This window comes from Tribolium madens, unplaced genomic scaffold (assembly GCF_015345945.1).
Source record: "Tribolium madens isolate multiple individuals breed KSU strain unplaced genomic scaffold, Tmad_KSU_1.1 Scaffold_91;HRSCAF=231;Tcas5.2_LG7, whole genome shotgun sequence".
Lineage (NCBI taxonomy): Eukaryota > Metazoa > Arthropoda > Insecta > Coleoptera > Tenebrionidae > Tribolium > Tribolium madens.
The window spans coordinates 11,890,036-11,911,489 of NW_025401063.1; the positions used below are offsets into that span (position 1 = coordinate 11,890,036).

At 33.5% G+C, this 21,454-nt stretch overlaps 1 protein-coding gene across 27 annotated transcripts in view; it reads left to right on the plus strand.

The window, feature by feature from the left end:
• Window positions 1–21,454, plus strand: part of LOC123011861 (microtubule-actin cross-linking factor 1) — a 75,987-nt gene that overhangs the window by 11,901 nt on the left and 42,632 nt on the right. For 7 of the 27 annotated variants that reach the window (XR_006413165.1, XM_044409513.1, XM_044409525.1 and 4 more), the window contains exons 1-6: window positions 5,220–5,434; window positions 10,201–10,478; window positions 12,328–12,389; window positions 18,712–18,771; window positions 18,872–18,961; window positions 19,698–19,868. Coding sequence is in view for 26 of the 27 variants with exons in the window: in XM_044409513.1 (XP_044265448.1) it covers window positions 10,301–10,478; window positions 12,328–12,389; window positions 18,712–18,771; window positions 18,872–18,961; window positions 19,698–19,868 (561 nt within the window). In the remaining variant the exon portion in view is untranslated. Of the gene's footprint in view, window positions 1–5,218; window positions 5,435–10,094; window positions 10,479–12,327; window positions 12,390–18,711; window positions 18,772–18,871; window positions 18,962–19,697; window positions 19,869–21,454 lie in introns of those variants that run through there. The other 20 variants (XM_044409518.1, XM_044409527.1, XM_044409530.1 and 17 more) reach the window with 11 other exon arrangements.

Here is a 21,454-nt window from a genome sequence, read left to right on the forward strand (position 1 = left end):
TATATAATATAATAAAGACCCTATCCGATTTTCAGACGCATCCCAAAATTTATTTTCAGATACACCTATGCGTTAATTGATGTACTGTTTGAATTTTTTCAAAGATATTTGTGATAGCTTTGTCAGTTTTTTTTACAAATTGGCGTCCTACTATGTACCTTTGACGATACAGATTCAGTCACAACATTTCTGTGGTATTCTCCACACCAGGTGAATAAAAAGTATGGAACCAAGCGTTTTTTACGTAAACTAAACACTACGAAAAAAATAATTAGTGTATCGTAAAGTACAATTAAGATGTGACCATTTATCAAGAATAATATTTTTCGAAACTTCTTTTAGTTTTCGAGTTTTGGAAATTTTTTTTTTTTTGAATGGCAACCCATCATGATATTTTTTTTCAATTAAAGATTATGACCTAAAAATGACCTCTAATTAAATAAAATTGTTTTTTAGTCAGTACTTTTTTTTAATAAATTGTTAAAGTTGCGTTCTGAGCTCATCTCGAAGATCTTCCGAACGTAACCGAAGGGGTCGTTTCATGCATTTGTTCGTTGGAGAGCCCGGTTTCTTGTGCAGGTGCTTTGGGGTGGTTTCGGATGGATCAAAAAATCCAATAACAAATCATTTTCTTCTATTGTTAGTTCATTTGAAACCACCTCAAAGTATCTGCATAGAAATCAGAGCTCTCCCATGATCAAATGCATGAAACGACAAATTCGGTTAAGTTCGGAAAATCTTCGTGATGAACTCGGAACGCAATTTTAACAAATTTCGAAAAATGTTATTTTTGATAAATGGTCACATTTTAATTGTACTTTACGCTACACTAATTATTTTTTTTCGTAAAGTGCTTAGTTTACGAAAAAACGCTTGGTTCCATACTTTTTATTCAGCTGGTATATCAAGATCATATCAGTTTTTTTGTCATTTGAGTACATTATGAATTTTAAATTTAAAAAAAGTGAAATTGATGATACTGTCAAATTTAATGAATGACATAGCAACTATTTTGATTTAAACTTAATAATTAAAAATCAAACACAACAAACTTAAGTTGTCTGTGAGGATGTATTTTGGGTTGCGTCTGAAAATCGGTTAGTCTTTATTATAAATGACTCACTCTGTATATTTCTTTTACGGAGTATAAAAATTGCGCATTAATAAATTATGGTGTCAAACATTTTGGTATAAGTACTTTATTAATTGAGATTTAAGTTGTACTTATGATATTCGAGGTACAATTTCGATTTGTTAACAAGTCGATGATAGTATTTACAACTTTTTTTCAGTGGCACACATTCCATGGGTTGATATTGCGATTTTTTTCTCATTTCCGATCGACTTTAACGAATTTAGAATGCTGCCTTTCTTTTCCCATATGGAACAAGAGAAGATACCGTTGGAAGTCGTACAGTGATGTTAATTCGGTCTCACATAAAGATGAGCCTTTGGCTTCTGCAGAGGACAACAACCTTGTCGTTGAAGGAGTCTTTAGTAACTCATTGCATCTAAGTGCATTTGGGTGGGTTCCGCTTCAAATTGGATAAGAAGGAAATCGATTCTAATCGTTTCTGCGATACTTTACCTCATACTTCTATACATAATTCGATTTTAATTGTTGATAATACAATAAAGACCAAACTTATTTTTCATCATTATTTTTGGCATCATTAAAATAATCTAAATACAGGAGGGAGCTCTGTTCTTCCCTGGAGAAATAAAGCTAGAATTGTGTCGGTAACTTCCTGGCAATGTTTATTTGTCTTAATGAAAGCTCCAACCTACAAAAGCTTCCTTCAAAATATAAACTCGTTTTTTTACGCAAACAACCCTCTCTGATGCGGCTACAAGTTTTTTTTTATCATAAATAAGTTGCTGTGACCTGATTCCAGGCCCCCTATAAATAAATTACGGATTAAAGATGCTTTGGGCTACTTTATGCGAATGCTGAAATAAACAACAAGTTAATGGGTTTGAAATTTGTTATTTCAAGTGTTTATCTACATAAATGATTTACCTTTTATGGTTGTAAGTGTCGGATTATTTGTATAAATTCGACCTTAGGTAGGATTTCTAGAATGCAAATTCCTCAATTGAAAAAAATGCCTTGAACCGTTTATGTATGATTGTTGCCAGAGGAAATTTTAAGTGCGAGTTTATAAAATGAATTAAAAATTAGAAAATGAATAGTGATTTTGATGAAAATACAGGGTGATTTAAATGTGTCGGACCAACTCTCGAATGGTGATAGAAGACTTTCAGTTTCAGATTTTTTTCAAGCCTTTTTTGAGAAAAAACAGAACTCTCAATTTTCATATTATCATGTAGGCAAATTAGCTCGCTTGTTTTCTGTTGTCGGATTTAATTTTTTGTTGAATTTGCTAGTTTGTTAAATGTTTGTACATCATAAGATATAAATTCGTGTTTTTTTCAGCAGATATCTGTTTATTGTCGCAAGATCTGCTGTTTCCGCTAACTAAGTTCAAGAATACATGATCTGAACGGCCAAAAACTTAACCCAAAATGTAATCGTTGAAGAGTTATATCTCAAGTTCAAACAGTTTTTTGTCACAGAAACTTTTAACTCACTTGGATGTTCTTTCCAAGAGATGGTTCGACACTTTTGAATCACTTCGTATTTGACATATTTTGATATACAGCAGAGATAACAAAATAGTTACGTGTTGTTCTATTTATTAACTATAGTTGACAGTTTTCATTGTTAAATGAAATGATAACTGTTATTTTGACGTAATTATCTCATGATATGCTATTAAAATACCTTAGATTTATCTCAATTAGAGAAAAATAAAAATACAATCGGCAATTAGACATTAGACACTTACGTTTAAGAATAACTGTTTCTTTGGATTTCATCAAAATGTCACACAAAGTGTGGCAAAAATGCTGAAGGCCAAGAAAAAAAATCTGGTGTGAACATCACACGACTTTCCTTATCCAACTTATTTGGAAAACATCCTTACGACAATAATTTAGTGTTGGAAATCCGAGTAGCAAACCACCTGCCGGATTACACGCGAAATATATCATAGTTGTCGCGGGTTCGAGTCTGGGGTGCAATTTTTTTTTAGTTTGGGACCCATTATTATTTTTATTTTATTACATTTTACTGTTTAATAATGTATATTTCATGATTCCAAATAATTTTTATTCCCATGAATTTATTCTATCTTCAACCGTATAATTTTGCGGCCGCTTTACGGCCGATTTTTGATTTTTGGTCACACACGACCCAATGGCCCAAACCAACTTTTTTGGTGTCTTGAAGCTATAATTCGTCCAGAAATGTAAAAATACAGGTAGGTGAAATTTCAACCCTTACAATACTTTCCTTATAGAATAAGGAAATCTGGTGGCGAACTGACGTCTAAAATGTATTTCAAAGCCACTGTTATTTATTAAAAAAATTATACCTAATAAGCAGGTACTCATACATAAGATGAAGAATGATGAACAGATTATTAATTTGTTAACGCATGAAAACAATTTTTAAGAAGGATATTTCTAACAATATCGTCCTCAAAATTACTAAAACAAAACTCGCTTATATCGCTGCTATCGTCGGTTATGAAAAGTTCATTAACGATTATGATATGATTTTCCCTACTTAATCTCCATTTACAATCAGCCGATTGCAAACTCTTGCAAAATGACAGGTAAGGAAATTTTAGAGAAAAAAATGCTCGCCCATGTATTTCATTATCTTAACCAAGTAGGCAAATTCCAACTGCCTTTTCTGTCACTGTCAGTTCGCCATCAGATATGGAATAAGCTCTATATTTTTAATTTTTAATTTTATTTTTATGCAAGATGCTTGAAAAGAATGTGTGTATTTATGATATAAAGAGTGTTGTGAAAATTTTATTGAATAGTAACATCTATGAGTAACATATGAGTAACATCAGTATCTGTGTTAGTGTCAAACTTACCAATTTTTGAACACTGTTTTGCGTTAAATATTGATAAAAATCAATTTTTTCTAGAATTAACAGTCATCGTTTACGAGTATCATTACAGTGATTACAATCTATCCTCTTTTATAAACACTTTGTATAGTGAAATCAGTGTTTATAACCGAAAGATTTAAAGCTGTAAAGTGACCTTTTCTGGGATCTTCAATGATATTGCTATTGACAGTTATACAGTATTCACGCTGGTGTTGCCGCTAAGCCATAAACCCCTTGTAAATCTTCATAATCACCTTCAAACCGAACGCTCGTGCCTGTTTCTTTTGTTGTGAAAATCGAGGGTTTTCGATACCTACTCAATATGTCTATCCTTGTTTTTATATGTCACTGTATGTTGTCGGAGTAAGAGGAAGATAGTGACGTAAAACTTTCAAATGAGAAACAGAATTCCGGATACGTGGACACAAAAATGTAAAGACTCAAATTTTAAAATTTATTTAAAAATATTTAACAAATATTTGTTTTATAAAATGAAATAATAAAAATACGATACATGGACCTAATATCCTACGGCTAATAATAATTATGTATGAGAATATTTTTCGCATGAAGAAGTGTCGTCACCCAACCCAAATCGAGTGCGAAATGTTTTGGGTGCACTGGTACCTGTCACCATCGGCTTCGTTATATTGCTTAGCGGCAACACTTACGTGAATACAGAATACAGTGTTTCACTTTAGGGTTTCTGTTAATTGTTTGAAAGAAAATTAAAATAGAATTTGACAAAAGGGGAAAACGTATCTAACTAAATAAATATGTTTTTTTTTTATTTAATATTTTTGCAAGTTTTTACTTTACCTTACAATTTTTTTTTGCTTTATTTATAAAGTCGTTTTTTTATTAAACTTTGAGGATATATAGAAAAGAAACTAAATTCTCCAAACACTTTTGCATTTCGGCATCATTGTTAAAATATTTGAAATAGTTGGGATGAAGTTTTCCACAATTATTATATTCGAAACTTTACATTTAAACCTTTTTTAAGGACTTACGTTGTATTCCAAATAGCAAGTATTAAAAATAAAATCAAGTTTATAGCAACATACTCTTCAAAACAAGATGCATTTTTTGTTTTCCCTATTCTATTCTTATCCAAATCCGCATCTTCAGTCAAAAATATCATCCCATCCTCTATTATATCTTAAGCCGGTTTCTCAATTACATAAGTCGCGCTTGCGCCTAACTTCGACCAGGTGACTAGTCGATTCGAAACCGCAAAGCTTCCAACATGTACTCGATTATCTACGTGGGCACACCGACCTCACCAATCGAATAAACCCATATGGTGAATCGAAACAGTGTACCATGCATCTGACTGCAGTGCGTGCAACCGAATCCCGTGTGTCTTACGAAAAAACGCGATGGTGTTTTGGTTTCGTTTAAGGTTAGGTTACCGGTGGTGACCTCTGTGCGAGATTTTTCAGCGACATACAAATGCAAAGGTGAGGTATGCAAAGCCGGTTGACCTTGAACGTACGATGGACTGTTTGGGTCAGGTTACTGGATAAAATGGAGACCGGAGTTGAGGGTTAGGAAATGTGCAGACTATTTCGCCAAAAATGTAGATGGCTGAGAGATGATTTATTTAAATCTGATAAAGAAAAATTTATTGTTTACTTGTAGATTTTTATGGGATAATTAATTGGTCAATAATTTGATTTGATATGGCCTTGGTGCTTAATTTGCAATAATGCTTTATTTTTTGCTATATTCATTGTTTTCTAGTTATCTTTTCTTCAAATGTTCGGAAAATAATGATTATTTTTAATTTCAGTACTGATTAGTTATGATTATGAATTATCGAGTGATCACTTGATGAGGCTTGATTGTGTGTTATATAATAAAATTTGGGAGTATTTTTTGTGATGGACTGTTGGTTTTTCGAATTTAGTTCTTTTATTAGAAAATTTGCTTCAAAACAGTTAAGAAAGAGTGCATCAGTAGAAACCCTCGTTTGGGTGTTTTACCTAGTTTTGTTTCATTAGTTATATCTTATCTGTTTGGTCTCATTTTTATCTATTTTTATGATAATAAAGGTAAAGGTCACAATGTGTATTAAAAACCATTTTTTACGTGCACCAATATTGTTGGAATATATTAACTTTATTTGTAATTTATTTCGAGATAATTTTATCTGGATTTAATAGTTTTATTATTATTTAGTTATTATTATTATTTAATAGTTCTAATATTCGACGAGTCTCAGTGTAAATCGGACGCTTTATTTCACGAGAGGATTATTAAACCACGAGTGTTAGCGAGTGGTTTTTCATTCACGAGGTCGAATAATTGAACCGATTTACACGAAGACGAGTTGAATACGTTTTATTCTTCGAATTAGACTCAACAAGGCTTAAAATTGCTTTAAATCTGTTAAAAATAATCTGACGTTTCGTATTGACAAATGTCAAACAGTTGTCAAAACTTTCTTACACGGGAGAAACACCGTAAATTTTGACAGTGTCGAAGAATACAAATTCTAATACTCGCATACGTATTTCATTGTATACATTTTACAATACTATTGTTGTAATAATGGAGAGTAAATTCCCCAAAATAAGTTTCTAACGGAACTAATTAATTTTTTTAAAACAAATTAAAATTCATGGTCGGTATTTTTGTGTAATATTTTATTGCTCACAACTTCAGAAATACGAACCAGCATGTTATCAAATGACATTGTTATACTTACATAATTTAACAACATGTACGCACGTAATATTTAAATATTTGCTTTGGCTTCACCCTTTCATCCCTCTCATTTATTTGCGTTACTATAATATTTCTACACTATAAACACAGACAGGTGACGAGGCCGTTACGAAGTGAACGGCACAATAAACTATTGTATTTGAAAAAATTTCAATAAATTAGAGAGTGACCGAAATAGAAATTTCTGGGTGGAGGTGCAATTGAGTCTTCATTTGCGACTCTCCTTTGGCAATTATTTCATTAGTTTTATACGTTTTTAAACGGAAAAATGTCGTTTTTATGATCAGTCGTTTGAAAATGTGGGGCAAAAAGGTTGTGATTCCCAGAGTAAGGAGTTTTCGGACTGAGAGAAGACAATGTAAGTTTTTGTTCGGTAAATATTTGGCATGTAATAAAAATAGCGGCATTTGCAATGCAAACAAGACATTTGGTCTACAAAGGCGGTGTTGTTTGTATTTTCGCGGTTATTAGAGTATGGATAAATGCCTGTGATTAGTAACACCTGATTTTGAGACGAGATTACGTTTATTAAAGCACTTCTGGAAAGTTTCCAGTTTGGTGTATAAATTGGTCGAAGGATAGGAAAAGTAGGGGGTTCTTAAAGGGTCTTATCTTTTAATGGTTGAAATGTCCGTTATTTTGTTAAGTCTGGAAACCCGTTTTTTGGCATTTTTTCTAACTCAGTGAACTACAAAAATTGTCTTACACGCTTCTCAAAATGTAATTTTTGCTTTTTATTTTCCTTGATTTCATAATGCACTTCACTTTATCTAAATAAATTTAGAAGTGTTTACACGCGTCCTATTTATTTAAACTCGTTTTCCTCGTACTATACTGAAAATAATTGTTTTATTTCCTTCTTTGGTACTGACCAGTTTACTTCTTTTCATATAAATATCTTATAATATTTTATGTGTCATAATTTACATGCACTAGTTATTAGATTATCACGAGAAGTGTCAAGGTGAAGACTCGAACAACATTAAATCAGAAGGTTTGTGCCACAAGGATCTGTCGCAGGTCTATTGTTACAAGACAATAGACCACAAATCTAAATAAAGACTTCCTATGAGTTTAAGGAAAAAGTTGTAATTTTACCATTTTAGTGAAGAATTATGTACAACTGTACGACCATCGCGAGTTCGTGGTGATGCATCGTTTATTACATTCGAGTTAGGCGTGCGTAGAACTCGTAGAACTTTAATCCAGGATTAAAAAAATCGAATCAATTATAGTTCTTCTTCACTAAGCTTGTCCAAAAAAAATCGGATACATTTTATGATCCATCAATTTTTCTGTAAACATGATTTCAGACGCCATAATTATTAATGACGTTTCTCGACGTTTAAAGGCAAGTGTCTCCTCCATATGTGCAAACGAAGGTTTTTCCTCTTCCATTCTAATCAATTTACTATTAATGGCGACTCAATCAACAGGTGGGCGTTCAAAGCTGTGATTTAAGCTTAATAACATTAATTAAATTAATTGAAATTAAACATCTAGTAATGAAGAAAAACAATCATTAACTCGCAACAACGCATGGGCGTCTCAATAAATATTACCAAATTCTCATTCAGAAAGTCTACACCTACTAGGGTTTTAAATACCACTAAAATAAATGTGCCCACGCTAATGGAACAACTGCAACTGGTCAGTTTTGCATTTGGTGCTAATATTGTCACTTTCCTTAATATGATTTTACGTCACATGTTGTGGGCTGTGCTAATTAGTTCAGAGTAAAGAAATAATAATAACAACACCTGACCACAACTATTACGTCATTTTGCCTAAATGAACTTCCAGTCGACTAAATCTCTGGTCTTGGAGTGCCGCAGGGTTCTGCTTGTGGTCCACTGTTGAGTTTTGACCCCACTCGAGTGACGTATTGTTTATTGGCACATATCGGGTCTGCAGCATTTCCCTAAATGGTCTGGTATCAAATTAGGTGGGCAGAGGTCGGTTCGATTGTTGCCCACGCAGGAGGTAGCCACCTTGGGCACCTCCTCCTGCACTTGTCACCTCTGTGACACGAGTGCCGATGCACAACATCTATAAATCACTTTTCATTGTTCTGTCTTATGTTTACCCAACTCGATGAAGACATTTCTTAAGATTCGTTTGTCCAAATCTGGTGAAAAAGCACTTTTAAGTTTCGATTTCACTAACTTGTTCTGCGACCCACGGTAGCTGAAATTCGTGGGTCGATCGAAATGCAAAATGTGACGAAAGAGGTTTCGATTTCATTGGGTATGTTATGAAAGGAATTGGTCATTGGGATTAATCAAATTCCATTGGGATTATTCGAATTCTGTAGTCTCAAAACTAGAAATATTTTTCTTATTGAAACGTATTTGTCTAAATACCTAGTGACGTTTTTCAAATAAATAATTAATGAAATCCAATAACTTTTTTATGAAAAAAGCAGACGTTTTTGGTATACAAATGGACAAGAAATTTGGATTTAATCACATTTTTACAGTGCATTACTACAAACACTTTATATAAATTAATTCAATTACAGGGACAGTATAAATAAAACAAAATGTTTTAATCGATATTTTCGTTCCCTATTGAACATCATCAGGATCGCTACAGAAAGAGAGAACAATTTATTGTCCCTTCTTTCTGTAGCGATTCTGATGATGTTCAATTGGGAACGCAACTAGTCGATTGAAACATTTTGTTTTATTTATCCTGTTTCTATAATTGGATTAATCTACATCATAATCATTTCAAGGGAGTAATAACTTTTCCATACTTTATATAAATTTACTGTTAAATTTATTTCTGCACAGAAATGGCGTTTCTTTTAGTAGTTTCTTATTAATTTTGTACATCTGGGTCACATACATAGTTTTGTACCGAGCAATGTTGCAGCACAGGCATAATAATATGAAGCATGTACTAAGAGCCACTTGATTAAAATTGATGTGTTTTAAGAAACCACTTCTACAGTTCTTTCTTAACTTTTTATTGTAAACTAAAAAAGTAAATAATTATTTGTGACAATATGTTTTTCCTGAAGAAACGAATCATGAGAACGCTCGAAGCAATTCTACCAATATTTGGCATTTAGCTCTTCACACTCATTCGCATTCTTCGGAACAAATAATACTTGTAAATTTTTTAAGTACACACTGCTGATGTATGCAAGTTTTACCTCATTCAATGGACTCACAAATTCCTGTTTTATCGATTGTCTATTCGCCAAATTTGGCTGTTCACTGCTAACCTATCGATCCCATAGCTGGAATCGTCCCAAATGGGCCCATTCGCACCTACCCATGCTAATGACCGTCCCACCTGATCCTCCCAGTCCCAGTACCATGGCCATCCATAAGTCAGCGCATGATTGTTTCTTTCACATGTTCAAAGCTGTCAGTAGTCCGGCGATAGTCGAGTCGCGCAGTGCCATACTATTATTATAAAGTCTCTCAACTCGGTTTCCATCAGCAGCCCAACCCCTCGTGTAAATATAACTCAGTGCCCTATTTAGGTATAGTGTGTAAAACGGCAACGAAACATTCCTTGAGCTCTTGTGCGGTTGCTGGCGAAGCCGCTCAGTGTTCAGTGTGCTGTGATGTTTGAGTGAAAAAATGTCTACACAAGCTTATTACAAGGATAGACTGGGGTTTGACCCCAGGGAGGCGATGTACGATGGACCACAGGAGAAGTACAGAAGGACAGAAGGAGGAAAACAACCTCATGGGTACGAGGAGAACTTGACCAAGTTTAAAGGTACTATCTGGGATTGTTTTATTGAAGCTACTTCAGGTACGGTGGTGGGTTTTGAGTGTGCCGCATGGAGATGTCCTAACGAGTGGTTTGTCAGCACTAATGCAATATACAGGGTGAACATATTTTGTTTTGGTGGAAAATTATTACAATTTCAAGGTGGTGCCTGCCACTGTTACTCTCGATCAAAAATGTTGCCAGTCACGTGTTTCAAAATTTGACATCGACTGTAAACATAATGAATTAATTAGAAGCTTTGCTGTTTAAATTGTCGTTAGTGACACAGAATCTGAGCTCATATCCTGTATTAGTGAGAATAATGCTGGGAATCGAACTTGATAAATAATTTTCTGCTTATGTGATTGTGTGTTTCTTAGGTCAAATTAATTAAATCTAAATTACAAGTTGCATGATTAGGGGACGACAAATTTTGGTTGTACAAAACAATGAAGCAAATAGTCGATTTCTTCATTTTAAGATACATATCTCGAATGATGTCAGGTATTCTTGATACTCTGTTTTCAACTCTTCCGTTAGAAGTTACGCGATTTCGCCGAGAAATAGTTGTGGTTTTTATGCTTGCAAGATGATTAAATATCTTCCCAGAATACATATTGTTCTACAATTCTTTTCGAATTTGGGTCAAAGACGTAAACTGCAGTTTGTGCCAAATGCAGTTCTGCAACACTTCCAGTGAATGCAAAGGATAAGTCACCCTGTATATTTTTTTTTCATTTGTGCTTACGGCGATCTTATTTGTAGTGTCTAAATTTCTCCTACTGATACCAAAATATTTTACCTGTGTTGTAAACAAGTCGTTATGGTCTTAATGCAAGATTAGACAATATTTGTCACAGACTAAAAATGTCTAAGTGTGGCCCCAGGCGAATTTTTTCCTCTGTCAAAGAATTAATCCAACGGTGTAGCCAGTAATTACAATAATTTGACACAAAGTGGTGTCTTCCAGATCACAATTATTACAATAGTAAATTTCTGTAATTGTAGCACTAGCAATGTGCCTAGTGATTAGTTGCGTCACAAACGGATTACAGTAACATTTGCAAGAATGCAATCCCTACAGCTACAGCGATTTGAATTTCTAATCCGTCATTTTTTTGGTTTCCGGTCAAGTCATAAATTTAATATGATCGATTTTAAACACGCTATCGATCGAAAAATCACTTTTGATCGCTTACAAGTGACAGTTCTTGTAAGAACTTGTAGATTATTTTGGTCGCTGACTCGTCGTGCAAATATTAAGTAAGCAGTTATAGACATGCTAATGACGATCTTCTTTACGTTACGTTACTGCATCACCTGTTACGTCTACGTAACTGTATGGTCACCATCCGGAACGTTTTATCTTGTCCCAAGGCTGTTTTACAAAACTATTTTAATTTATTCTACTTGCATAACTGTATGATGGTCTGGAGACGTCACTTAGCAATTATTAATAAGTAACAAGCCTGTTTGTGATATCTGGAGTGCGCTTAAATGAAGACAGAGATCGCTTTCAGTTCGTATTGTGGAGAAGTGGGCGGAGGCGCCGGGGAAAAGCCTCCAGATTATACCACTTGATAAAAAGGGCTTCTTAAAAATTACAAGAGTTACAGATGTGTTTTTATGATTCTATAGACTCACAAGTGTATAAGTTTTATTGGTGTCTCACTTTTTTACATTATACATCATAATAGTAAAGAATGAAACTTTTTGTTTTTGTTTTAAGAGTTATATAATATGTAATATTAGACTTTGTTATGTGTATTGTTTTACTCGCATCTACTAACTGTCAATTGTGTCCACAATTACTTGCATTTTTTGTTTTGTATTACTTGAACTAACAAAGAAATTATTTAATATCATCATTTTGAGTTTTATTTTTTTTCAGACGAGCGCGACGCTGTTCAGAAGAAAACGTTCACGAAATGGGTCAACAAACATCTGAAAAAGGTAAGACGCACGTTATTATTACTTCATAATTCATTGTGACACATCTGGCTGCCATATAAGTCCATGAAAAAATATTTATCTTTGTAATCATTCATCTTTTAAAATTCTTCGTATTGTAACATTTCAAAGGGAAACGGATATTATATTTAGTCTTTAGTTTGATCCGTGTAGGATGTTTGCAAATTCCCATCGATGGTCAAAGTCGAGACATTATGACAGGAGTATAAATAGTTGCGAGTCGTTGACATCCTCGGAAAACGGAGGATTTGAAGTTCACGAGCTCTCGAAATAAATATTTGCTTTCGGCCGAAAATAGTCCAGACTTCCGAATTGTTCCGGTCATTTTGTGGCCTTGGTGTCCACCAGGTGGGAGCTTGAGTCGGACTGTTTTAATAATAGAATAATTAAGTTCCTTTTTTGGAGGATGTTTGATCGGTTTTGGCAAACTTTCTTTGTGCCTTTGAGCAAAACTCTGGGATTGGTGAAGCGAATGACCGGACTTTTTTTAAAAATATCTAGTTGAGTGATTGCAAATTAGACAGTTGATTTTTTGCGGTTTCCGGAGGTGTTTTACAGTTGTCCAAAGTACGGCATTTCGTTGTTGTGCCTATGAAAGATGTCGAAAATATAGTGATGAAAAAAACAAAAGAAGTATTTTCCCATTATCATATAGATGATTAATAAATTTCGATGTGGTAAATTCGACTCCGTAGGCGATAGAAAGCCATTGTTGGCTCATGAATCACAAAACGAAACAAGTTTGAATCATTGAAATACATATTACCATCTAGGGATCGTTATTCTTCGAATAATCGTAATAATATGTGACAAGTGAAAGACGTGACAGTATTACCAATCTTTTATGACCAGACGTGAGTTGGGTCGAGTAAGAACAATGCCTTCGCTAGGCAAAAATTTTGCTTATTTAGCTCCAATTACCTTCTGACACGGTCTTTTTAAACGCCAATCGGAAGAGTATCTTGGCGCCAATGTTTACTCATTTGAATATCTGTGCGGAACTAATTGCTATTGGTCCGTTACAGGTCATTACCACGGTTTAATGCACCGAGTTCTTTGATTAAGTTATAATCATAGAGTGAGAACTGTAGGAAATGCTAACGGGTCACCATTTTACTTTCTCTCGCACGTTATGGTTCTAACGTCTAATAAATTTTGTCGATCTGTGGGAATTATAAACAATTTTCTAACTGGCGTAACTACTGACCGCTTGATGGGGTATCAACAGTTATTAAACGCTTATTTGCCATATTTATGAACCGAGCGATGAAATGAGAAGACGACTTTTATTGATTGTCTTAGTACTTTTTTAACGGTTTTTGTAGGGTTTATTTTGAGCATACGAGAAAATTCGCTAACATCAATCTAAGTTGTTTTGTGGTTGTGTCAGTCATTTGTGTTGGAGATTTCCGTTATTTTATTCTAATGTAGAGTTTTCGTCTCTACATATTTTGTTATAACCTCGGTTATAACACTTCGTTTTCTGATTTATATTTTACAATTTAGCTAAGGGAATTTATTTTTTAAATTTCGGAGTATTATTATTTTGTTATATCGAGCGATCAAGATAATTTGTAATCGAGTCATCCTTGAATCCGAAAACGTATGTCTGTAAAATGTCAAGTAAAATGACAAGTCGAAAGGTAAAGTGGCATGATCAAAAAAGTAATGATTATAATACCTAAATTTAAAATTTACCTTCAAAAAAGAACGGTCCTACTTGTATTATTATACGTAGGCGACTAATTCCAGCCCATTTTGACGTTTTACCTTTCGAATTTTATTTGACGTTTGTGCAGTTAGTTCAAAAACAGACATACGTTCTCGAATGCAAAGAAGACTCGATTACAAATTATCTTGATCGCTCGATACTATTGTCAATTCTGAGGTTATATTTTACTAATTTATTTAGTTTCATTGTTTTTTAATTTGATTATTTCTTGAGTTACGAATTTAGTTTTACATACACATTAGTGGAAATTTCTTAAGGTTACCCACATTTTCACCTGAATGTCCTGAGTTATAATTTCTCAGTTTAATTAAATAGTCGCACAACAAGTCGTGTCGTAAGTCGCCGAAAATTGAAAATTTTACATATTTACATTTTTGCTAAGAATATTGTTTGAGTAAATACATTATTAACATGTGTTTATTGAATTTTCTTTTGGTTATAATGAGTTCGGCTTTTGACTCCAGTGATGTCAGTTGGGTTCTCATTTGAGAGCATATGCACCTGGGCAAGTTTTTGTTTAGAGTTTTTAAGTTATTATTCTCATTTAACACATTTGCTTAATTAGGTAATATCAGCGTTTTCCGAAGATTTAATAACCGCTCAATTTGCATTAACTATAAGCTCGACTTTGACATCAAACGTAAACAAAGCGTGTTATTAGTTGATTTATTAATCTTTCCAGTAGCAACAATTGCTTAACGATTTTCACCTTTTGTTCTCTTTTGTTTTCTGCTGTATATTTTCACGAGAATAGTTATTACAGTTGACCGCCGATTGTATAACAAAATTGTCCCCTCTAATTTATGCAAAATATCAATCATCTTGTCACTAATTATTGTTTGTCATTTTCATGCTTGGCAGCACTGGAAATACATGAAGGTACGTCTTGTTTATTTTATGGTAATCACCCGATCTTATCTCACTACAACTCTCGATACATGAAGCAATCAATCGGTAATTTATTAGACAAATATTAATAAAACACATGTTTGACCACTAAGAAATTTGTCTTCGAATCTTCAAGGCTTATTTTTGTCTTGTGGTAACAATGTGCTCACTAAAAATAGACGTGTCTAGTAATCTCGCGAAGGCCATTGCCGTACATCTCAAGATACGATAAATCCGTTAATTAGCCATTCGCTTTTTTCTCGAGAAATGCATCCGACCTCATAAACCTAATTAGGTTGAGTGCCGCCTGGCACTCGATCAACGCAACGATAGCACTCTCAGAACCATTTCGTGCCAAAATTTAATTCAATTCAAGCATTTAATTTTCTCAATGTTTGTAATTTCCGTAAGGTCGATCGGTGAAAACGAAACTCTTCGCCGACAATGCTAAAACGAAACACGTTCGTTTCGTCACAGGTGGCCATGTATGCACAACCAGGTTAGCCGGTCTGAAAGAACAACAGATCAGGCTTGCCAATATATAAATAACCGTGTATAGGTTATGGATTTTTAAATGCACAACATTGGTATTCAGGTCTCTTAATTACTATAACATGTAAATTGCGATTTATGGGTAAGAGGGATTTTACACATCGTTGTGTTGATATACCAGGTGAATAAAAAGTATGGAACGAAGCGTTTTTCTCGTAAACTAACCACTTTACAAAAAAAATAATTAGTGTAGCGTAAAGTCCAATTAAAATGTGACCATTTATCAAGAATAACATTTTTTGAAATTTTTTTTAGTTTTCGAGTTCTGGAAAAAAAAATTTTAAATGGCAACCCACTATGGTAATTTTTTTAATTAAAGATTATGATCTAAAAATGACCTCTAATTAAACAGAATTGTTTTCTAGTCAGTACTTTTTTTTTAATAAATTGTTAAAGTTGCGTTCCGAGACCATCACGAAGATTTTCCGAACTTGAACGAGGGAGTCGTTGAAGAGCCCGGTTTTTGGTGCAGGTGCTTTGGGGTGGTTCCGGATGGATCAAAAAATGTAAAAACAAATCATTTTCTTCTATTTTTAGTCCATTCGAAACCACCCCAAAGCACCTGCATAGAAATCAGCGCTCTCCCATGATGAAAAGCATGAAACAACCACTTCGGTTAAGTTCGGAAAATCTTCGTGATGAGCTCGGAAGGCAACTTTAACAATTAATTTAAAAAAAGTACTGGTTAAAAAACAATTTTATTTAATTAAAGGTCATTTTTAGATCATAATCTTTAATTAAAAAAATTATCATGGTGGGTTGCCATTTAAAAAAAAATTTTTTTTCTAAAACCCGAAAACTAAAAGAAATTTCGAAAAATGTTATTCTTGATAAATGGTCACATTTTAATTGGATACGCTACACTAATTATTTTCTTTGTAAAGTGGTTAGTTTACGAGAAAAACGCTTAGTTCCATACTTTTTATACACCTGGTATATACCTTACTTATATGCCATATAAGGTAAGATACCAGGAACATGGAAAAAATGTTAAAAAAAATGTATCTACTCGTATAAAAATTTCGAAGTTATGAGGGTTTAAAGTTTGCATTATGACTATTTGTTTCTGTTGTAAAAATAATTTTACAAGTTATTTTGCTGTAGGCTATTAAAAGAGGAAACAAGGAAGCTGTATCCTAAATTGTAACTCTGTTCTATGGTATTTGTGGCTTTTATTGGCAAAATTTTTGTCCCTTTACTAAATAATTGTAAAAAAAACATATACAAGATCATCAGTATCATTAAATAGCTATAAATAAATGTCAAATTTTTTTGACAGATTTTTTAAACATTTTTTATGTTCTTGGTATCTTACCTTGAAAATTTTCTCTGGGGCGCGAGTTGTGGCGCACCCTGTATTTATATAAAATTTATTTTACAGTTTGAAGAGGTTGAGGTAGAGGTTGGGCAATGTTGCTTTTTTTGGAATTACTGAGATCATATTTTGATTACGAAAAACTTGGAAATATTTGTTGATTGCTTGATTAGCGATAAAATACCAAGGATTTGTGATGCTGTCGGGGAAATACGAGTACAAGATTAGATGAAATCACGAATTGAAGTTTTATTGATAATTATTGTTTAAACACACTGAGATTATGAACACTTTATTGCAAGTTCTATCGCGTGTTTACATCACAATTTTTTTTATTATAGTAATAAAAAAACAAAATAAATACTTTTAATTTTAACAAACAGCTTTTGTCAAAAAATTTAAACCAAAAAAACCTGCATTCATTGGTAAAGGCAATGGAACAAGAAAGAAATCTGAAGAATTTCTGCAGATAACGAGGAATCTTCATGACACTAATTAGTTGGTGCAGCCTGCATTATAATTAACTTTGACGCGTCTCGTGGCGATACGTAACGGTGGCACTCCTAGCACTGCATCGGATATTTGAATTTTCATAATAAAATCACGCTATTAACCTAATTTTTGCATGATTTTAATTCGATATCGATCAGTTCTTTTGATTTTAATATTGTCTAATACCTCTAATGCAAAAGCGAAGGAATAATAGATAGAAGATTTTTTGAATAGCAGAGATAACAGCTGACACAATTCTTACTGTTTTGTTTATATTTTTTAACCTACATTTTTAAAACGTGTCCAAACAGAAGGACTTTATGCTTAGATAATTCTTTGAGGCTTATTTTACTTACCGGGGGCATGTGAATACAAATATGTTAATATGATTGTATCGATATTTTCTATCGCCATTCTGTTTTTTTTTTCATATGAAATAATGGGACTTCTATAGATTCTGCATTTACACATAAACCACCTATTTCACATTAAAAATCGCACTTGCCACTGTGCAATAGAAAAGTCTCTAGGTTTAACTGTATCGCCACTTCTGTCACTTTTCATAATGTTTTTCCTAATGGAATAGTGGGACCCCCTGGCTCAAAATTTGTTGCGACGTTGCCAGTAAGACGATTGAAAGGGCACGAGGTTTAGAGTTATGAAGACCTCTACGGTTTTATTTTCTATAATTGTGTTTCACAATGTCTAATTAAACCATTTGTGATGTATTTCTTTAAGATAAGATAAGTAGCAAATACACGTTTCGTCATTAAATAGAAAAGCCTCTAAATGTATTTTGTAGTGTTTTTCGTATAGAAACAAACAAATCTACGCTATTCAAGGGCATGGTCATTATCTGTGGGCGCAAATTATGTAAAATTATAAATAAACAAAAAGAACATTTTGCAAATATGTTTTAAAAAAACATGAAAATTCAGAAAGGTGTCTCATTGATGTCACGCCCTGTAAAAGATTATAAAAAGTCATAAATTTACATTTCTATGGAAACTTGCCCAACCTACTCGATTATGAACTTAAAAAAGCGATAACTAAGTGGTACCAATATAAACATCAAATTTTATCTACATGTACTCGCGATTTCTCGAATTTACATTAACTGAAAGTGGGAAATAAACATTTTTGACCCATCTTTTCTAAAAAATGCAACAGGGATATTCTATTTTCTGCTATTGTATAAACATGAAAAGTTTATTGCCCCAACTAAGTGCAAAATAAGTTCGGTACAAGCTTTTCCGGTACGACAAAATGAATTCCGTCTGTTCTTTGTCTATGCAACTTTTTAGCTAATTTTTACCAATTTACAGACTTACACGTGCTTGCACGTGTGTGTCACCGTCAACAATTCGCCGTGTTGCCCACCTTCAGTAAGTCTGAGTGGTTTTGCATGGTTTTAGTCAGTAGATTGCACGGACTTTTGTTGGATAATATGTATAGTTTATACCCTAAAAAAATTGTCTTTTGCAGGCCAACCGGCAAGTCAGGGATCTGTTCGAGGATTTGCGAGATGGACATAATCTGATTTCTCTCTTGGAGGTTTTAACTGGCGAACAACTTGTAAGTATTGTAATTGATGTCAATTGTGCCACTAATTAATTAAAACGATTTTGAAATTAATTTCTTAATAGAGTTTTTTTTTCTTATGGATGACTAAGATAGTGAAAGCGAAGGCTGTCAACAGCTCGTCTTAAATTCTTGAATAATAAATTTTAGAACATTTATTATTTTAACACCTTGTCTTTGATAAAAGAGGCAGTAGGAAAGGGCATTCAATTGCTTTATGCTTGTTTCAGATTAATTTATTGTTCAATATTTATAAAAAGCCTTTTAAGGCATGCCACGTCTATTAATAATAATCAGAAGTAAAATAATAATTCGATTATTGGTAATACCATGCCAAATTTAATATAGGTCGAGCTTTCGTAAGACTTCTCTACTTACTTACAATTTTCTTGAGAAATTTTACAGTTCTTTCAAAATTCCATATTTGGCAATCTATAAAAAAAAAAATAATTTAAAAATTTTTTCAAAAATTTTGGACTATTGCCCAAATCCGATCAGATATAATTTTGTTGCGTGGGAAGTAGTGTTTTGTTCGTCATCTTTACCTTTCCACGTCAGTAGTTCTAAGAATTTATCAATCATACCTTAAATAATAACTTGCACACTTCTTGAATAATTACTATTATATTATTATTAATGAAACTATGTTGATTGCAATGTCATTAACATGTACCAAGATTGTTGTACTTTGTTAATCTACCGAAATGAATGACAAAACAATGATTTTCAGCCGAGAGAGAAAGGGAATATGCGTTTCCACATGCTCCACAATATCGACACGGCCTTACATTTCCTCCACTGTAAAAAAATCAAACTTGTTAATATCCGATCCGAAGACATAGTCGATGGCAACCCCAAACTTACCCTAGGTCTCATCTGGACTATCATTTTGAAGTTTCAGGTAAGTGGCGTCGCTTTTAACTTTTTTTAAGTTGGTACAATTGTCTATTAGCCAGTTCTTTTCCGAGCGCTGTTATGCCTATATGTGCATCTTTTACGAAACTTTATTAAATACAGTTTTTTAATTTTTTATGCTTCCGGGTTTCTAGACATTAAAGGTAAGACAATTTCACCTTGCCTGGCTGTAACAAGAACTGGCTAAAACAGGTTTGGTTTGCGACGGAGCTAAATTCGCGCTCTGGAGTCTAGATGGCGTCGAGTATGTTTGTTGGACTCACTGAATTATTATTCATTAATTCGTATAATGTGTAAATCGCATTTTTATGGCCTGAATGAGATCACAGATAATAATGGCGATGTATGCGAAGTATTTTTATAATGCTTTGGTCGGCTTTAATCATTTAGGTTATTACCTAGAAAATGGACAAGGTGAACTGTCAATTGTGCTAATGAGAAATAAATTTTATAGTTTTTGATGAGTATGGAAAATGTATGCAACTATTTTCTTTATTTGTTTTAATTGAACGACTATAAATAACGAAAAGATTACAAAAACTTAATAAAACAAAAGTTTACGTCACATGAAAACTGTGTCAAAAAGGTACACGAAACGCCTCTGTTTACTGAAGATCAATTTTTGGCCCACGCAATATAAGTTATGCCACCCTAGCCTTATAAAGCCACATAGCGAATTTACTAAACTTTTTACAATAAATCCATTTTGATAAAAAACATTCAACCCACGTTCTAATTACCATATGGTGTCAGAAATTGTTTTCTTGGAATTTAATGAGACGGTCATGGTCGCGGTGGTGAAATTATGTTAATTGTTTCGAAATTGAATTTTCTCGAATGAATTCAGGCGCCGTCACTTGACCTCAGATGAATGTTAGTAAATGGGTGGTTTTAGTGCGGTGCTACCAACACTTATTTTTTAATTTCTTTTATACTTTGACCCAAACGTTAGACAAAAAAACTGGAACAACTGTCTAAATCCGTTATGGTTGATCGGCGGTTCCACCCACGCATAAAAAGTCCATTCTTTAGACCCACGTTGGGGTGATCTCACGTCGCTGCTATTTTTCCTTTCTTTGCAATCTTGACCTGAAATAAAAGTGATAATCTAGTGTTTACCGAACAGTTATTTTCTCCAAAAAAGAAAAGCAGGAAACGTTGCTCTAATCTCGGTTCTCATGTATGCATCGTGACAATCACGATGAAGAGGTCGCGGGAAACGATTTGCTGAAATTTGATCGGAAGTTGGATTTACGGTTGGATTTGCGGAAATGCGGTCCTAAAAATAATACGCTTGATTGCGTTGGGATGCAATTAAGACTCTTAATGAATAGGAAATTATGATAAAAACGATGAAAGGAGAATCGTGGGAATGGCATGGTAAACAAATTGGATTTGTGCATATGTCTTTGGAGAACTATCGTGGGTTGGTAATTGAAGTGGTGGAACAGTAGGAGGAACAGTTAGGCTAATTGGGTTGGGAGATAAGTGAGCTTTGGAAGCAGGAAAAGTTGCTGGACTAGATTTTAGGATAACAGTGACCAGATGTTTTACTGCAGTCTTTTTTAAAGC